Source organism: Haematobia irritans, chromosome 3, assembly GCF_050003625.1.
Source record: "Haematobia irritans isolate KBUSLIRL chromosome 3, ASM5000362v1, whole genome shotgun sequence".
Classification (NCBI taxonomy): Eukaryota; Metazoa; Arthropoda; class Insecta; order Diptera; family Muscidae; genus Haematobia; species Haematobia irritans.
The window spans coordinates 94,506,478-94,527,835 of NC_134399.1; the positions used below are offsets into that span (position 1 = coordinate 94,506,478).

A 21,358-nucleotide genomic window follows, 5' to 3' on the forward strand; every position below is an offset into this window, starting at 1 on the left:
TTGTTTAAATTCCTTTGGCGTAAATGAGTGAGAATGTATTTTCTTCTCACGTAAAATTGACATCATAGATGCGTGAACTGTTGGGTCAGAAAAATAGATTTTGCTCTTATTTTTATTTATATTTTTTACTTTGAATGAGAAAGTGGGGATTGTCGCTTTCAGCTTGTCAACAAGTGTGGCAATGTTCACATTATAAAGGAAAATTGGAGGACACCATTTTACTTTAGAATTGTTTTTGTTCTCGTTACTTTGTTGAGGTTTTTGTTTTTTTTCTGGCTCACGGCGGCCAATGTCAATATCTGCCAGTACACCTAGTATGCCGAATCTGTTCTGGTCTGCGGGGTTATGATTCGCCAATCTCTCAGTAAGGTCAGGAATTGAAATGTTTATCGGTGATAGTGCACTTTCAAGTCGCTGACGCTTGCGGTCATTAGGATTAATTATTGTTTTTGTTTTGGAAACATCTTTGTCATTGTTCACAGCCGGTGAGTGATGATGAGAAGTTGAAGCTTCAACCTCTGCGACATCAAATTCCATATCTTGGGGTAAAGGACCAGGCATCATAGATGCAGTTGTATGCAAATAGGATGCCTGAGATGTTATTTGTTATGTATTAAATACAATTAAACTTGGAATGAAAATTTCGCACAAAAATACACGTCTGATTAGTAACAGTGTTGCCGCCTTTTTCTGTCAAAATCTGAAGTCAAAACAAAACAGTAGTAAGAATCAGCGAAGTAAAAATACACGTTCAAAATGGCGGAAGTTGCATCGGATGAAATTCAATTTGTAAGTGAAGAAAACTAAATAATTTAATCATTTTTAACAAGATAGTAAACGAAAAAATTGTATACATTTTTCCCAAAGAATAAAATGAAGTGTTTCTATAATGTATTCTTGAAAATTCAACCAAGTTAATTACCGAAGTGTGTGTGCGTTGATTGACTGAAATGATGAGTGCGGTTTTATTTTCTAAAGATCAGCCACAGTTTAATTTCAAATAAGATGAAGTTTGCAAATTTCAATTCGGAAACAACAAGTGACTTCTTTGAATATTGATAAAAATAAAAAATCTAATCAGAATATTGAAATTTCCCGTACAGTTAGTTCTTCAAATGGTGGCGATGAGTAAAGGGAATATTACAAAAAGAAACCAGCCAGTTGGTGCAATTGGAGATAAGTCGGCCAGTAGCAAAGACTATTAATAAAGAAGACGTGAGATAAGCTTGCTCTTCCTCTTTTTCTTGAAAAAACAGAGATTAATATCATACATGTTCCATGAGACGTTTCAACTTTTTTTCGGTTTCTCTTTTCATTTTGCATTCGTAACAAAACTTAATTCGCTTATTTTAGCAATTTTTTTTAACTCTTAAACGAACAAAAACACTTTGTGAAACATTTAATTAATAATTTAGTGCAACCGACACAGAAATTTGCGTGAAATGTTGGAGAAAATAGCTAAATAAAAATTGTCTGCATCAAACCAGTAAGTTCGGAGCGCTTTTCCAACAAGTATGATATTAATCTCTGTTTTCTAGTACTAACACTATCAAAGCCCATTTCACGTCTTCTTTATTAATAGTCTTTGGTCTAAACCAGCTGTTTGCTGTGTTTCTTATCTCACTGCCCGTAGCACAACGGCTACGTTTCACAGTAGCGGCATAATCACATGTGTGTTTGTGTGTCGTTCTTGTTGGAGTTTTTATTCTAAGGTGGCGATTTACAATTACTTCCTTTATGCAGTAATGGTGTTAAGTGAAGAGGAAACTCTTTGAAAAATTATGAACTACAAATACACAATGCATTTGTTTGCTACTTTTCTTCTTCATTCTTCGTGATTTCCAACAACAGTATGGAATGAATGTATGTTTGTGTATGTGTGCGTATGTGATTGCCTACAGCAGAGTATTTTATCGTTTCAGTGATGCCAATCATTACCAAAATGTATTATTTGCAGCGAAATAGGTTCGCATTTGTTAAGCACACAGTTCGGTAATATGTTCGTTTGCAAGTCACTTTTTCGCGAATGCATTTTTTTTGTATCCTTTTCCCCTGGATGGGGGAAATATGGAACAAATCTACTTTAGCAAAATTTGTTAAAACAAACAACAAATTTTGAGTGCAGGAGAAGGGATTTTAAAGTGAAAATGTAAAGTGAAATGAATGGAATTGACTTTTTGGTAAAAATAGTACAATGAAAGTCTTATGTAGAAATTTCGTCGGAAGAGCGTAGTTTTCAAGATATCGACCCTTGAACATTGGCGTATAGGTAATGCTATGTTCCCACCGACTCATTTTCCTCATTTGTTTTTCCAAAACATTTCACCGTTCACACCGGGTTGAGATGTTTTAGTTTGACAGTTACCATGGAAAATAGAAATTCACATTTACTCGAAATTCACATATATGCAACCTATGTCCAAATAATTACCGCGAGCGCAAAGGGAAGACATGTTTTATGTTATTTTCACACGTCCATGTTCTAAAAAGCCTTTGTTTATTCTTTTTTTCTATGAAACTTATTTCAATATTTTGACATATATTTTAAATAGGGTATGTTATTTGGGGTATATTCCAAATTAGGTGGGTTCACTTTCTAAAATTGACGTGTTTTGGAGGAAAACTTGTGTTTTTAACTTGGTTTTTAGTATGGCGAAAACGACTCGTTTTGAAGTGCTTATATAGGGAAAACATCTCAAACCCCAAAACATGCTTGGTGAGAGCACCATATAACAGGCTTTCGGCCGGCGTTTAAGACTTTCTTCTATGGACAGGGTTCAAATTAGGCTAACGTGAACCCAGGACCTCTCCGGGTCCATGTTATTCTAAATATATTACTTTTAGAATGATTATGTGCGATGGATACTAAAACCAATATACGTGATAATCACCCTTATTCCTGAAGTCGCCCTCGCCGTCGCTTTTCGTCAGTCGCCACTAATTGGTATTCCGTTCGTCGATATATTCTGCTATCGAAGAAAATCGGTATTCCTGGAGTCGCTTTTTGTCTCCAACATCGTCGCTTTTTGTCGCCTTTAAATTTACCAGCGACGAGTTTAGTGTTTAATTTTTAAAAAAGTTTTTTTTTTTTTGGCTTTATTAATCGAACAATTGAGAAATAAATGTAAAAAATGGAAATTGGTAAGAGGTAAAGTGACTAATCTTCAACAATTACAAACAAAATGGGGAAAAAATCAGTATATATAGCAGTTATGGTCATCTCATTCAAATCATAGAAAAGAACACTGTACAATTAAAGTAAACGTGTTGATTTTCAATTACATTTATTTTTAATAGAAATCTTTCAAGGCCAAAGTATTTTATTTAGCACCAAACTTAGGTAACTATTGTGTCGACCTTTGAATGATCCTTGGACACATAATGTCAACGTCGTTCCAATTGTATATGCTTGATATTGTTATTGTCCTAATGTAGATATCTATATCATTTCCCGAGTCAAATTTATCATTTATTTGTATTTTCCAAGTCAACATTGGATTACAAACATACAGCATTTTAAACGCAAATAATTAAAATTCAGTTTTGCACATCAGCTGATTGTTGTCTTTCACGATGATCCTTGTGCCATTGATCTCAGCGTCGTCGCCATTTTTGTAGTTTTGGAAGCTTTAACTGTCCTCGAATATATATCCACATTTTTTCCGCGTCAAATTAAATATTTTTTCTTGATTTTCTGACTTAGAATTGCGTCAGAAATAAAAATATTTTAAACCGAAAAAATTAAAATTGTTTTTTGCACATCAGCTGATTGTTTTCTAGTGATATCGGCCTTTTATTACCCAGTATTGTAATTGGTACAAAAAGTAATCGTCGTCGCCACTTCGCAGGAATACCAAATGAATGACGAGACGTCTTAAAAGCGACAGACGACAAAAAGCGACGGCGAGAGCGAGGGCGACTTCAAGAATAAGGGTGAATGAAAACTTTAGGGGCCCATAACTTCGAAAGTAAGTCTTTCCCACAAAAATTGGACCAATCGGACCACGTGTACTAAAGTAGATTTAAGCCGTCGAAATATTAGTCTCAAGTATAAATATTCATGCACGTCTTGACATAATTATATGTTAATAATGTAGGTCGTTTGGTATTGCAAATGGCCCATATGGGATCACGTTTAGGTATAGTCTCTATATAAACCGATCCCCAGATTTGACTTTTGAAATATCTGAGAAAACCAAATTTGATTCGATCTGGATGAAATTTGGTATGTGATGTCTATATATATCCTTTCTAATAATTATACTTGTATAGACGCCACCGTGGTGCAATCGTTAGCATGCCCGCCTTGCATACACAAAGTCGTGGGTTCGATTCCTGCCTCGACCGAACACCAAAAAGTTTTTCAACGGTGGATTATCCCACCTCTGTAATGCTGGTGACATTTCTGAGGGTCTCAAAACTTCTCTAAGTTTTTTCACTGCAATGTGGAACGCCGTTCGGACTCGGCTATAAAAAGGAGGTCCCTTGTCATTGAGCTTAACATGGAATCGGTCAGCACTCAGTGATAAGAGAGAAGTACACCAATGTGGTATCACAATGGACTGAATAGTCTAAGTGAGCCTGATACATCGGGCTGCCACCTAACCTAACCTAACCTTGGTATTGCAAATGGCCCATATGGGATCACTTTTAGGTATAGTCCCTATATAAACCGATCCCCAGATTTGTCTTTTGAAATATCTGAGAAAACCAAATTTGATTCGATCTGGATGAAATTTGGTATGTGATGTCTATATATATATCCTTTCTAATAATTATACTTGTATAGGCGCCATATTAACCGTTCGCCAGACTTGAACCTAGGAGCCTCGTGCAGGAGCAATGTTCATCGGGTCCCGTTGAATTTTGGTGAAAAATGTCAGTACATGTCTTCTACATACATGACTACCGAACACCATACAGTTGAGCTGAATATTGAATGATTAAGATTCTTCTAGATACCAACCAAAATTGGAATATGTTTTAGTCTACACATGTATGTGGAATCTTTTGAGTTTATCTTCGTGAAATGTACCATATACACTGTTATTTTTGAGGAATTCAATATATTAACCAATCCATGCTGGTGGGTATTTAATATCCGTATATTTCAAGTTTCCATCATTTTCAAACCGATCGTCCGAAAGCTGACCGATTTATTCCAACGTATAAATGTGTATAAATTATATTTTGTTTCTCGCATCATTGTTCGTTACCTTGATACTGGTAGTGTTGCATCGCAACAAAAAATTAGATAAGAAAAACGGTAACAACAGAAATGATCCGAGAAGTGAAGGCCAGGTTTAATGGGAATCCACGTCGAATTGGTAGAAAACTTGAGCGTGAGTTGATCATATCGCGAGAATGGATGCAACAAGGGTTGCTACTCGAACAAATATGTTTATTTCTATAGAAAATTTTGTCAAAATTTTATTTCTATAGAAAATTTTGTCAAAATTTTATTTCTATAGAAAATTTTGTCAAAATTTTATTTCTATAGAAAATTTTGTCAAAATTTTATTTCTATAGAAAATTTTGTCAAAATTTTATTTCTATAGAAAATTTTGTCAAAATTTTATTTCTATAGAAAATTTTGTCAAAATTTTATTTCTATAGAAAATTTTGTCAAAATTTTATTTCTATAGAAAATTTTGCCAACATTTTATTTCTATAGAAAATTTTGTAAACATTTTATTTCTATAGAAAATTTGGCAAAAATTTTATTTCTATAGAAAATTTTGTCAAAATTTTATTTCTTTGGAAAATTTTGTCAAAATTTTATTTCTATAGAAAATTTTGTCAATATTTTATTTCTATAGAAAATTTTGTCAAAATTTTATTTCTATGGAAAATTTTGTCAAAATTTTATTTCTGTAGAAAATATTGTCAAAATTTTATTTCTTTGGAAAATTTTGTCAAAATTTTATTTCTTTGGAAAATTTTGTCAAAATTTTATTTCTATAGAAAATTTTGTCACAATTTTATTTCTATAGAAAATTTTGTCAAAATTTTATTTCTATAGAAAATTTTGTCAAAATTTTATTTCTATAGAAAATTTGGCAAAAATTTTATTTCTATAAAAAATTTTGTCAAAATTTTATTTCTATAGAAAATTTTGTCAAAATTTTATTTTTGTAGAAAATTTTGTCCAAATTTTATTTCTTTGGAAAATTTTGTCAAAATTGTATTTCTTTGGAAAATTTTGTCAAAATTCTATTTCAATAGAAAATTTTGTCAAAATTCTATTTCAATAGAAAATTTTGTCAAAATTCTATTTCAATAGAAAATTTTGTCAAAATTTTATTTCTATAGAAAATTTTGTCAAAATTTTATCAAAAGTTTTATTTCTATAGAAAATTTCTATTTATGAATTTCCTCTTACTTTGAGAGAAATATTTTGCAAAATCTACCAAAACATCGAGAATTCTACCAATCTACCAAACAGTAAAAAATCTACCATTGTTGGTAGAATTCTACCAACTGTGGCAACCGTGGATTCAACTATTGGAAAATTAGGTTGACCTAAAGTTCCAAAAAGTGCAAGAGCTCACCCATGCGCAAAACAAGTTAGACTGGAAAGAGTCAAGGAGTTGCTTCGCTTGCACGAAGGTGGTCAGTGACCGAATTTAGTTTTCTCCAATACGAAAGCAATCAAACTTGAGCAGTTTGTGAACGAACAAAATGATCGTTTTAAATTGCCAAGATTAAGTTAAGTTAGGTTGAGTTTAAGTGGCAGCCCGGTTTATTCGTTTTCAGTTCCTTTTTTTCAGGCTCACAGACTATTCAGGCATGCGTAATAGGTGTATTTTTTTACCTTTGAATCCACCCGATAATGTTCTGCTGAACTTGTTGCTTGTGCTTGTTCCAAAAATATTAGCAGTCTGGGAGATAAACCTCATTTCCATGTTTTTTCTTTTTCGGGCTCACAGACTATTAAGTCTATTGTATTACTACATTAACTCAAAATACCTATTACGTATAGGCATGCGTAATAGGTGTATTTTTTTTACCTTTGAATCCACCCGATTATGGTCTTCTGTTGAACTTGTTGCTTGTGCTTGTTCCAAAAATATTAGCAGTCTGGACGATAAACCTCATTTCCATATTTCAGAACATTAGGGGGTATATGTTTATGGGAGTTTTATCACAATCTGAACAGAAGTGCCTGATAGCTATAGTTGATTTTGCACCTACAGAGTTAATATGTCACTAATATTGAGTCCATTATTAAAAAAGAAGAAATCGCTCAATTAGTGTGGCTAATAAACCCAAATATGTGAAAATAGGGCAATATATTTATGTAAGAGCTACATGTAAGTCAATATACGGTCGGCTAATACATCTAAATTTGAAATTTGAGTAACATTGGTTAATAAGAAAGAGTATTAATGCGAAATTTGAGAAGATATTTCAGCCTGATATTTCAGGCTCACTATTCAATCCATTGTGATACCGTGGTGAAAATCTGTCTTATCACTGCCTTTATTGTTATCTTGTAATTTTTTATTATAAGTTAGTTTTGTAATAAATAAATAAATAAATAAATAAAATAACTATTTTAAGCTCAATGACAAGGGATCTCCTTTTTATAGCCGAGTCCACATTGCAGTGAAACCACTTAGAGAAGCTCAGAAATGTCACTAGCATTACTGAGGTAGGATAATCCACAGCTGAAAAACTTTTTGGTGTTTGGTCGAAATAGGATTTGAACCCGGGACCCTGTATATGCAAGGTGGGCATGCTAACCATTGCACATATAAAGTAGGGGTGTGCGCGTGAGTCAAATTTCACTCACACTCACGCGCATTCACGATGCAAAATGTTTATTCACACACGATATGTGTGGTAGCCACTCACGCACATTCACGAAATGAAAACCAGTAATATAGCTCCCATATATATGTTTTTCTGATTTCGACAAAAATGGTCAAAATACCAACATTTTTCTTGTTAAATCGCCACTGCTTAGTCGAAAAGTTGTAAAAATGACTCTAATTTTCCTAAACTTCTAATACATATATATCGAGCGATAAATAATAAATAAACTTTTGCGAAGTTTCCTTAAAATTGCTTCTGATTTAAATGTTTCCCATATTTATACCCTTCACCACTACTGTGGTACAGGGTATAATAAGTTTGTGTATTTGTATGTAACGCCAAGAAGGAGTAATCATAGACCAACCTTTTAGTATACGGATCGGCTTAGAATTCTGAGTCGATTTAGCGATGTCCGTCTGTCTGTTGATGTATTTTTGTGTGCAAAGTACAGCTCTCAGTTTTAGTCCGATTGTCCTAAAATTTGGTATAGGGTCCTGTTTCGTCTCAAAGACGATCCCTATTGATTTTGGAAAAAATCGGTTCAGATTTAGATATAGCTGCCATATATATATTTTAACCGATCTGGTCATAATTGGCGTGTATATACACCGATCTTCCTCAAATTCCGTACATCCGAATATTTTATGAGTCTCGAAAAACTTGCAAAATATCAGCCAAATCGGCTCAGATTTAGATATAGCTCCCATATATAGCTTTCGCCCGATTTACACTCATTTGCCCACAGAGGCCAATTTTTTGCTCCGATTTAGTTGAAATTTTGCATAGGGAGTAGAATTAGCATTGTAACTATGCGTGCCAAATTTGGTTGAAATCGGTTCAGATTTGGATATATCTCCCATATATAGCTTTCGCCCGATTTACACTCATATGACCACAGAGGCCAATTTTTAACTCCGATTTAGTTGAAATTTTGCACAGGGAGTAGAATTAGCATTGTAGCTATGCGTGCTAAATTTGGTTGACATCGGTTCAGATTTAGATATAGCTCCCATATATATGTTTTTCTGATTTCGAAAAAAATGGTCAAAATACCAACATTTTCCTTGTTAAATCGGCACTGCTTAGTCGAAAAGTTGTAAAAATGACTCTAATTTTCCTAAACTTCTAATACATATATATCGAGCGATAAATCATAAATAAACTTTTGCGAAGTTTCCTTAAAATTGCTTCAGATTTAAATGTTTCCCATATTTTTATACCCACCACCATAGAATGGTGACGGGGTATAATAAGTTTGTCATTCCGTTTGTAACACATCGAAATATTGATTTCCGACTATATAAAGTATATATATTCTTGATCAGGGAGAAATTCTAAGACGATATAACGATGTCCGTCTGTCTGTCTGTCTGTCTGTTGTAATCACGCTACAGTCTTCAATAATGAAGCAATCGTGCTGAAATTTTGCACAAGCTCGTCTTTTATCTGCAGGCAGGTCAAGTTCGAAGATGGGCTATATCGGTCCAGGTTTTGATATAGTCCCCATATAAACCGACCTCCCGATTTGGGGTCTTGGGCTTATAGAAATCGTAGTTTTTATCCAATTTGCCTGATATTTGAAATCTATAGATATTTTATGACCATAAAGAGGTGTGCCAAAAATTGTGAGTATCGGTCCATATTTTGGTATAGCCCCCATATAGACCGATCTCCCGATTTTACTTCTTGGACTTATAGAAACCGCAGTTTTTATTCAATTTACCTAAAATTGGAAATCGAGAGGTATTGTAGGACCACAAATACGTGTGCCAAAAATCGTGAGTATCGGTCCATGTTTTGGTATAGCCCCCATATAGACCAATCTCCCGATTTTACTTCTTGGGCTTATAGAAACCGCAGTTTTTATTCAATTTACTTAAATTGGAAATCGAGAGGTATCGTAGGACCACAAATACGTGTGCCAAAAATGGTGAGTATCGGTCCATGTTTTGGTATAGCCCCCATATAGACCGATCTCCCGATTTTACTTCTTGGGCTTATAGAAACCGCAGTTTTTATTCAATTTACCTAAAATTTGAAATCGAGAGGTATTGTAGGACCACAAATACGTGTGCCAAAAATTGTGAGTATCGGTCCATGTTTTGGTATGGTCCCCATATAAAACGACCTCCCCATTTGGGGTCTTGGGCTTATAGAAACCGTAGATTTAATCCAATTTGTCTGAAATTGGAAATCTAGAGGTATTTTAGGACCATAAAGAGGTGTCCCGAAAATGGTGAGTATAGACCGATTTCCCGATTTTACTTCGTGGGCTTCTAGAATCCGAAGTTTTTATCCTATTTGCCTGAAATTGGAAATCTAGAGGTATTTTCGGGTCATAAAGAGGTGTGCCGAAAACGGTGAGTATCGGTCCATATTTTAGTATAGCCCCCATAAGAACGATCTCCCGATTTAACTCCTTGGGTTTCTAGAAACCGTAGTTTTTATCTGATTTGCCTGAAATTGTAAATATTCTGGTATTTTAGGCTCACAAAAACGTGTATCGGATTAAGTTTTTATCGGTCCATTTGGTAATGCCTCCATATAGACCGACTTCACTTCTTGAGGGTGTAGAAGGCGCACTGATCATGAAAATTGCTTGAAACTCAATGTAAAATTTCCAGATTTAAGATTTCAAATCAAGACGTCATTTTATAATTTTCTTGCACACTTACAAGAGATGTTAATGATTCCTCTAAAACTCAAACAAAAATGGTTCTTATAAATCCAGAATTGATATAGTCCTCATAGGTGAAATCTTTAAATTTATCTTCGGGAAGTGTCCTGAAGTCCTTAAGCCCTCCTGAAATTTCAAAGGAAACCCTAATATTTGGTTCATGGTGGTGGGTATTTAAGATTCGGCCCGGCCGAACTTACTGCTGTATATACTTGTTTTTACTAAAATTGTGTTCCACCCTAGTGCATTAGCCAACTTAAATTTTGAGTCTATAGATTTTGTAAAAGTCTATCAAATTCTGTCCAGATCGAGTGATATTTAAATGTATGTATTTGGGACAAAACTTTATATATAGCCCCCAACACATTTGACGGATGTGATATGGTATCGAAAATTTAGATCTACAAATTGGTTCAGGGTATAATATAGTCGGCCCCGCCCGACTTTAGACTTTTCTTACTTGTTAATAAAAAAAATTCCAACTTCAATCAACTTTTTAATTGGAAATATTTTGGTGATATTTTTTTTGTGTACGGTCGTTTATATGACAAAAATTTAATATGTCAAAAATTTTTTTGAATTTGTCGACATATTTATACACTCCACCAGAGGCTGGGGGGTATATTAACTTTGTCATTCCGTTTGTAACACATCGAAATATTGCTCTAAGACCCCATAAAGTATATATATTCTGGGTCGTGGTGATATTCTGAGTCGATCTAAGCATGTCCGTCTGTCCGTCCGTCTGTTGAAATCACGCTAACTTCCGAACGAAACACGCTATCGACTTGATGTAGGTCGGATGGTATTGCAAATAAGCGGATCCTCATATTTGGCTTGCGGAGGCTCAAAGAGAAGCAAATTTCATCCGATCGTGCTGAAATTTGGTGCATGGTGTGGTATATGGTCTCTAACAACCATGCAAACACTGGTTCACATCGGTCCATAATTATATATAGCCCCCATATAAACCGATCCCCAGATTTGGCTTGCGGAGCCTCAAAGAGAAGCAAATTTCATCCGATCCGTCTGAAATTTGGTAAATGGTTTTGGTATATGGTCTCTAACAACCATGCAAAAATTGGTCCACATCGGTTCATAATTATATATAGACCCCATATAAACCGTTCTCCAGATTTGACCTCCGGAGCCTCTTGGAGGAGCAAAATTCATCCGATCTGGTTCAAATGTAGAACGTGGTGTTAGTATATGGTTTCTAACATCCATGCAAAAATTGGTCCACATCGGTTCACAATTATATATAGCCCTCATATAAACCGATTCCCAGATTTGGCTTGCGAAGCCTCAAAGAGAAGCAAATTTCATCCGATCCGATTTGGTATATGGTCTCTAACAACCGTGCCAGAACTGGTCCATATCGGTCCATAATTATATATAGCCCCCATATAAACCGTTAAAAAAAAAATAATTTTAAGTGTATAAAGCAGTAGTTTCTAGTTCTTTTAAACAGGAACAGCAAGTTGGCATTATTGAATTAGCAAAGGATGCAAACAAGTTTTTTTGGTATGGTGTCAATTTAGTCTCCAATATTTTGTGCATCTCATATTTGTTTGTGGTCCCAATTTAAGCAACCACTTCAATGTTTGATTGTTCAAGCAGATCTTCTCCCTTTTTGGTTAGCCACCATTTCACATTTCTCATATCAAACAGCAAATTAACATTTTCAATTTATTTGCTTCCATTTCCGTTTGACTTTGTATGGCTCTAAACCATTTCCTCAAGCAGACAAACACTCTTTGGGTTTTTTTCCCCCATTTAGGAATTGATATCTGTTCGTCTATTCGAGAAGAGAGATTCTTTTTCTACATAGTTTCATAGTAATTTGTTTGATTTTTAGTTTTTTTCTTTTTATTGCATAGATAAATGAATTCAATTCCAAGAAGAAATTCAAAAAGGTATGTGTATAAAAGCACAGATTTCCACTAACTTGAATTCAATAATTGTTGAATAGTCTTGTGACCCAATTCCTTTGCCCTTATGGATTATGAATGTAGACACAAGGGATATAGAAAATCCATTTCAATGCAATTTGATTGTTCTTTGTAAATTTATATCCATTTGAATGCACTTCCATATATTTATTTTTATATATCCTGGTCTATTGTTGTTTTGAAACAACCCGAGTCTGTCTATATTTTCTCTTGGGCAGCACACGGCTAGCATTGGCCAAAAAGTCACTGACCTCTTTAGCACTGCCTCTTTAGATGGGATATTCAATTAAACATGCCCGCTTCTTGATTCTTTGCCAATTTTTAGCACATTTGGCGGTGAAAATCCTTGTTGGAAACAAGTGTGCCAACAGAAAAGTTCCATTGTGTAAAATGAAAAAAAAAAACGAAACTATTTGTAAGTTCATTGTTTTTGTTATTTGGAAATTGCTGCAATTAATTTGCCTATTTGCCAACGCAAGGTTTTTGTTTGTTTGTTATGTAAAGAAGAATCAATTCTAATTGGAAAATAATTTTTATATGAATGTGTCTTGTGTCAAATGACCATATTGAGTAAGCTACAACGAAAAGTATAGGCTTATAAATTAGGCTATTATAGACCTGAGAAAATGTTGACAACATTTTCTATAGAAATTTTGCCAATTTTCTATAGAAATAAAATTTTGCCAATTTTCTATAGAAATAAAATTTTGAAAAAAAATTCTATAGAAATAAAATTTTGAAAAAAAAAATTCTATAGAAATAAAATTTTGACAAAATTTTCCATAGAAATAAAATTTTGACAAAATTTTCTATAGAAATAAAATTTTGAGAAAATTTTCTATAGAAATAAAATTTTGTTAGGCCGATAGCCTCTAGTTGCTAGTGCCCGTATAAATAAGTTTATTGTAATTTGTAATTATTATAAATTAAATAATACATAAATAAATACAAAATTTGACAAAATTTTCTATAGAAACAAAATTTTGACAAAAGTTTCTATAGAAATAAAATTTTGACAAAAATTTCTATAGAAATAAAACTTTTAAAAAATTTTCTATAGAAATAAAATTTTGCAAACATTTTCTATAGAAATAAAATTTTGCGAAAATTTTCAATAGAAATAAAATTTTGACAATATTTTCCATAGAAATAAAATTTTGACATAATTTTTTATAGAAATAAAATTTTGACATAATTTTCTACAGAAATCAAATTTTGACAAAATTTTCTATAGAAATAAAATGTTGACAAAATTTTCTATAGAAATAAAATATTGACAAAATTTCCAATAGAAACAAAATTTTGATCAAATTTTTTATAGAAATAACATTTTGGCAAAATTTTCAATAGAAATAAAATTTTGACAAAAGTTTCTATAGAAATAAAATGTTGACAAAATTTTCTATAGAAATAAAATATTGACAAAATTTCCAATAGAAACAAAATTTTGATCAAATTTTTTATAGAAATAACATTTTGGCAAAATTTTCAATAGAAATAAAATTTTGACAAAATTTTCTATAGAAATAAAATTTTGACAAAATCTTCTATGGAAATAAAATTTTGACAAAATTTTCTATAGAAATAAAATTTTGACAAAATTTTTTATAGAAATAAAAATTTTGACAAAATTTTCTATAGCAATAAAATTTTGACAAATTTTTCTATAGAAATAAAATTCTGACAAAATTTTCTATAGAAATAAAATTTTGACAAAATTTTCTATAGAAATAAAATTTGTTTTGTTTTGTTATTGTTGGTTTTGTTTTTTAAGCATTGTTGTTGTTTTTTATTGCAGCTTAAAATTTTGCAAAAATTTCCTATAGAAATACAATTTTGACAAACTTTTCTATAGAAATAAAATTTTGATAAAATTTTCTATAGAAATAAAATTTTGACAAAATTTTCTATAGAAATAAAATTTTGACAAAATTTTCGATAGAAATACAATTTTGACAAAATTTTCTATAGAAATAAAATTTTGACAAAATTTTCTATGGAAATCAAATTTTGACAAAATTTTCTATGGAAATAAAATTTTGACAACATTTTCTATAGAAATAAAATTTTAATAAAATTTTCTATAGAAATAAATTTTTTACAAATTTTGAACTTCTATCTATATATCGAAAGGTAATGCCCACATAACAGGTTGGCTGATAAGTCCCCGGTCTAACAAAGAAAAACACATTTTTTGTCAAAATTAGTTTTTATTAGTGAACATAGTTCCATTCAAGAGCGATTATAACGACCTTCCAATTTTTTGATACCATTTTGGTAGTACTCCTTTGTTTTTGCCTCAAAATAGGCCTCAGTTTCGGTGATCACCCTTCATTGCAGCCAAATTGTTTCCCTGCGAGCATCCTTTTGAGGTCTGAGAACAAGAAAAAGTCGCTGGGGGCCAGATCTGGAGAATACGGTGGGTGGGGAAGCAATTCGAAGCCCAATTCATGAATTTTTGCCATCGTTCTCAATGACTTGTGGCACGGTGCGTTGTCTTGGTGGAACAAAACTTTTTTCTTCTTCATATGGGGCCGTTTTGCCGCGATTTCGACCTTCAAACGCTCCAATAACGCCATATAAATAATAGTCACTGTTGATGGTTTTTCCCTTCTCAAGATAATCGATAAAAATTATTCCATGCGCATCCCAAAAACAGAGGCCATTACTTTGCCAGCGGACTTTTGAGTCTTTCCACGCTTTGGAGACGGTTCACCGGTCGCTGTCAACTCAGCCGACTGTCGATTGGACTCAGGAGTGTAGTGATGGAGCCATGTTTCATCCATTGTCACATATAGACGGAAAAACTCGGGTTTATTACGAGTTAACAGCTGCAAACACCGTTCAGAATCATCAACACGTTGTTGTTTTTGGTCAAATGTGAGCTCGCGCGGCACCCATTTTGCACAGAGTTTCCGCATATCCAAATATTGATGAATGATATGACCAACACGTTCCTTTGATAACTTTAAGGCCTCTGCTATCTCGATCAACTTCATTTTATGGTCATTCAAAATCATTTTGTGGATTTTTTTGATGTTTTCGTCGGTAACCATCTCTTTCGGGCGTCCACTACGTTCACCGTCCTCCGTGCTTATTTCACGACGCTTGAATTTTGCATAACAATCAATTATTGTTGATTTCCCTGGGGCAGAGTCCGAAAACTCATCATCAAGCCAAGTTTTTGCTTCCACCGTATTTTTTCCCTTCAGAAAACAGTATTTTATCAAAACACGAAATTCTTTTTTTTCCATTTTTTCACAATAACAAAAGATGCTTCACAAAAGACGCTCTATCTCACAAACTAATTGACTTACATAGGTCAAATTTTGACACGAATCATTTGAAGGTTGGTACTATATAAAAATAATATGCATTTAATACTACCCAGCAAAAAAAGCGTCGCCAAAAAGTAATGAAAATGTTCTGTTTGGATCCGGAAGTGGTGCAAAATTGGCACAGAAGCGATGAATTTAACATGGGCTTGTCATAGGACGGAAGTCCTCCATTTCAACAGCCGTTGCACTGAATTTGCATCACTTCTTTAGGTGTGATCCGAATTCAATGTTTTGGATGTAAATTAAAAAATTCTTTGATATTTTCTCAAATAAATAATTTTTATAATTTTTTATAATTTTTAATGGATCTAATGCTTGTCAGAAACGTTTGAACTCAAATATTTTCAAAAAATCACAATTTTTATACCCTCCACCATAGGATGGGGGTATGTTAACTTTGTCATTCCGTTTGTAACACATCGAAATATTGCTCTAAGACCCCATAAAGTATATATATTCTGGGTCGTGGTGAAATTCTAAGTCGATCTGAGCATGTCCGTCCGTCCGTCTGTTGAAATCACGCTAACTTCCGAACGCAACAAGCTATCGACTTGAAACTTGGCACAAGTAGTTGTTATTGATGTAGGTCGGATGGTATTGCAAATGGGCCATATCGGTCCACTTTTACGTATAGCCCCCATATAAACGGACCCCCAAATTTGGCTTGCCGATCCTCTAACAGAAGCAAATTTCATCCGATCCGAATGAAATTTGGTACATGGTGTTGGTATATGGTCTCTAACAACCATGCAAAAATTAATCCACATCGGTCCATAATTATATATAGCCCCCATATAAACCGATCCACAGATTTAACTTGCGGAGCCTCTAAGAGAAGCAAATTTCATTCGATACGGTTGAAATTTGGTACATGGTGTTAGTATATGGTCTCTAACAACCATGCAAAAATTGATCCACATCGGTCCATAATTATATATAGCCCCCATATAAACCGATCCCCAGATTTGACCTCCGGAGCCTCGTGGAAGAGCAAAATTCAACCGATTCGGTTGAAATTTGGTATGTGGTGTTAATATATGGCCTCAAACATCCATGCAAAAATTTGTCGAAATCGGTCCATAATTATATATAGCCCCCATATAAACCGATCCCGATATTTGGTTTTGGAGCCAATTGTAGGAGCAAATTTCATCCGAGTCAGTTGAAATTTGGTACATTGTGCTAGTATATGGCCGTTAACAACCATGCCTAACTAGGACCATATCGGTCTATAGTTATATATAGCCCTCAGATAAATCGATCCCCAATCACACAAAAATTGGTCCATATCAAGTTCATAATTGTATATAACCCCATATTTCAATTCTGGCTCTCTACGTACCGTGCAAAAGTCCATATCCATTCGTAATTATTTGTAGACTTACCTATACATACCTTTTTTGTGTAATATATACCACGTATGGACTAACTCACAATTTAGAAAACGATGTTAAGAAGTTTTAAGATACCACAACCCAATTAATTCGATTGTGGATGACAGTTTTTCGTAGAAGTTTCCACGCAATCCATGGTGGAGGGTACATAAGATTCGGCCTGGCCGAACTTACGGCTATATATACTTGTTTTAGATTGGATTTAGTATTTTTTTCGGCAAAATTTAAATGATTTGTACCATTTTATGAATTCTTACTCTGTTTTTAATCTATTTGAAAACAAAAAGTTAAAATTACCCATTAAAAGTATGAAAAAACCAAGTTATAAAAAATTGAATTAAAATAACTTCCTGGAGAGTTAAAATAAAGAACATCATTGGGAGTGCATCTTCCGTAAGTGCTTTTAAAGTTGTGCCTTTGGAAGAACTTCCAAATTGTTTTGCTGGGTAGCGACGCCATCTATGTGTCAGACTGGGGACTTATCAGCCAACCTGTTATATAGAATGCCAAAAAAATAAATCCATAACAAAAAATCTATACTGTTTAGAGCAAATATTCAGTGGTTGAATTAGAAGTCAATAAATCCAAAATAAATAAATAAGAAAACAATATTTACACCCACTTGCAGCTGGATGAAGAGCTTCAATCACATCAACTACCAATTATATAAACAAAAGGGCATACAATGAAAGGCATGGGAGCCTTTTCAAATTTTCCGGCATTATTGCCAACATAAACAAATAAATGAGATATGTACATGTACAAAAGTATTTTATCAATTTTTCTGTACACTGAAACAATATATAGATTAATTTGAAAATAGCCGTAAGTTTATATACACAAATGATAAATAGAATATTTAAAGTATGAAATACCAACTGTTATTCATAAATTTTTAGAAAGCGTAATTTACTCAACATTAAGGACAAATTTCTTTAAAATAAAGAAATGTTTAATTAGAATAAAGTTAGTTATTGTTCCTTAAAAAAAGAGGTTTTCTTTAAATTTTGGACACGAATCTTTGAAATTTGCGTCCTTCCGTTTAATTCTTGTGTCTTTGAAGTAAGGAAAATATTCCCTAAAGTAAAGAAAACCATTATTGATTTAAATAAATAATCTTTATATTAAATAATATATTGAATCTAGGACTAGACTAGGACTTATTTTGAGGATTTTCCATATTTAGTTTAAAGTTTTTGTTTTTTGAAATTAAGAAAACATATTTTACTTTGAAGCATTTGTTGTAATTTGAATTTTTAAATTGACATTTATTTCAACATGAAAAACTTTGTTAATATATCGCAAAATGAGCATACAATTTCGAGCCTACATTTAAAGTTAAATAGTTTCCTAAAAAGTATTTATTTTAAAGAATCAGCATCTTTGGCTCAAAATCAGTATAAAATTCCTTAAAGCAAGGTCGATCTTTAGATTCAAGTAAAGAAGAATATAATGAATTTTTCTTTAATAAAAATACTTTATTTTATATTAGTACTTAATCCAATTGACATTCTTAATAATTTTCTCATTGTGTCTTCTTTTACAGGTAAGTCCAAATATTTTGATTTATAGTAAGTAAACATTTTCGAACGATGGGAAGGTAAAAAACCAAATTCCTTCGAGAAAAGTGACACACTTTGTTACTAAGACATTTTTACTTTATTTTAGTTCAGGGACATTATTATCGTTTTTTGTTAATATTTCTCCAATATGAGAATATGGCTTTCACTTTAATAATAATATTTAATAAATATATATGCACACATGAAGAATACATGGTTACTAAGTTTGAGTTTCGCTTAAAATAGTTCAGAATTTCCCAAACTTTGTAAATGTTACCATAAACGGATGGATCTGTATGGCGCTAAAAATATTTGTGCAACGAAACGATAAAAAATATATTTTTGTGAATATTTGTATAAAATTTTGACGAAATTTATCGTAGAAAATAAAATTGTGACTAATATTTATATTAAAACTAAAATTTAATCTACATTTCCTATAGAAATGAAATTTTTTATGAAAACTAAAAGATTCGCTATAGAAGATAATTAGAAGCCAACAATTTTCTAAAAAGTAAAATTCTGTCAAAATTTTTTTTCTATAGAAAATTTTGTCAAAAATTTATTTTCTATGAAAAATGTTGTCAAAATTTTATTTTCTATAAAAAATGTCAAAATTTAATGGCGTTTTCTTTTCGTGTAAAATATGCATACTTTTTCCATTTTGGCCGGAATATTACCTTTTTAAGTTTTTTTTTTGTAAAAAAATCTTACAGCAGTTCGAAAATGCTTCGAATTCTGTTGTGATAATAGTGTCTCCCTCGCACAATGACAAATTGAGGGCATTTCAGCGCGAGTGCTGCGATTGCCTTAAAAAAAGAGTTGCATATGCTGCCGATGGTGACTTGAATAAACGAATATTGAATAATTTCTATGTTTTTATCCCTATTTTATACCAATGAAATATAAAGATATTGGACAGAATATGAAAATTCAGTGAACATTTTTTTTCTATAAAAATGCTTGTCAATTTTTTCTATAGAAAATTTTATGTAAAATGTATAATTATAATATAATTCTGCCAAAATTTTAGTTTCTAAAGGAAATATTGTCAACTTAAAATATGACTAAATTTATTTTAGTTAATATGTCATTTTTGTCAAGTATTTTTATTTTGTCAGATTTTAGTTTGGTCAAAAATTTTTCTGTAGACAGTTTATAGATAATTCTACCAAAATATTAGTTTCTATAGTAGCATACATGTTTTCTGTGGAAAATTGTGTCATTCTGTCAAAATTTTATTTTCTCTAAAAAATTTTGTCAATTTTTTTCTATAGATTTTTTTTTGTTTCTGTGGAAAACGTTTACGAAATTTTAATCTATAAAAATTTTAACACTTTTTTTTATAGAAAATTCTGCCAAAATTTAACATCCCATAGCAATTTTATTTTCTATGGAAAATTGTGTCATTCTGTCCAAATTTTATTTTCTTTAGTTTTAATATAAAAATTTTAGTCACATTTTTATTTTCACTACACTCAAAAAAAAAGTTTACTGGGATCCAAAGATTTTGACCTTCCTTTAATGATTTTGGTATTGATTCCGAGCCAAAAATGCGGGTTCTTAAAAATAAGGAAATTTTTTTGCGACATATCTTTAAATCTAGGATCGATAAAATTAAAATTAGGATACAGATCTCATTTATCGAATTTTCATTCTATTTTTCCTGTATATTAATAAAGCTATTCACGTACAAACAAATGCCAGTTTAAAAATCCAAATTATGACGGATACTTCGAAGTAAAAAAATATTTTCCTAATTAAAAAAAAAAACTTTAAACCAAAGATGCTAAATCCTCAAAATAAGTCTTAGCCTATATTTGAAACGTTTTTATCTTAAATCTAAAGATTTAATATTTCAGTTAATTTAAGGACGATTTCTTTAAATCAAAAATGTGTTTCTTTACTTTAAGGAAAATTTGCTTTATTTTAAAGACGCAACTTTAACGAAGGGACGCAAATTTTCAAAATGTGTGTCCTAAACTTAATGAAAAAAATTTTTGAAGCAAAGATTATAAACTTTCTTTTTATTAAAATTTCATTATTTTAAAGAAATTTGTCCTTAATAGTGTGTAAATTGCGCATCCTAAAACTGAGGTTGCGTAATCTTTAATATCACGTAAATATTTTTTCAGTGTACAAAATTTTGTAAAAATTTGATTTTTTTTATGGAAAATTGTGTTATTTTATATTTTTTAGCAAATTTTTCTATAGATTTTTTTTTGTTTCCGTGGAAAACTTTGATCAAATTTTAATTTCTGTAGATAATGTTCATCGTTTTTATACCCTGCGCCACACTGTGGAACAGGGTATTATAAGTTAGTGCATATGTTTGTAACACCCAGAAGGAGACGAGATAGACACATGGTGTCTTTGGCAATAATTCTCAGTGTGGGTCCCTGAGTCGATAAGTTAGTGCATATGTTTGTAACACCCAGAAGGAGACGAGATAGACACATGGTGTCTTTGGCAATAATTCTCAGTGTGGGTCCCTGAGTCGATATAGCCATGTCCGTCCGTCCGTCCGTCTGTCTGTGAACACATTTTTAGGTCGCAATTTAAGTCCAATCGCCTTCAACTTTGGCACATGTTCCTAATTTGGGTCAGATCAGAACCC

The 21,358-nt window shown here is 32.2% G+C and overlaps 1 protein-coding gene across 1 annotated transcript in view; it reads left to right on the plus strand.

Annotated features, from left to right (window-relative positions):
* Nucleotides 1-690: 690 nt before the first annotated feature.
* The window catches only part of Ptpmeg2 (Protein tyrosine phosphatase Meg2), a 343,669-nt gene continuing 323,001 nt past the window's right edge, over nucleotides 691-21,358 (plus strand). Inside the window, exon 1 of the mRNA XM_075302918.1 lies at nucleotides 691-789. Within this exon, the coding sequence (XP_075159033.1) occupies nucleotides 757-789 (33 nt within the window). The 5' untranslated portion in view covers nucleotides 691-756. The remainder of the gene's footprint in view (nucleotides 790-21,358) is intronic.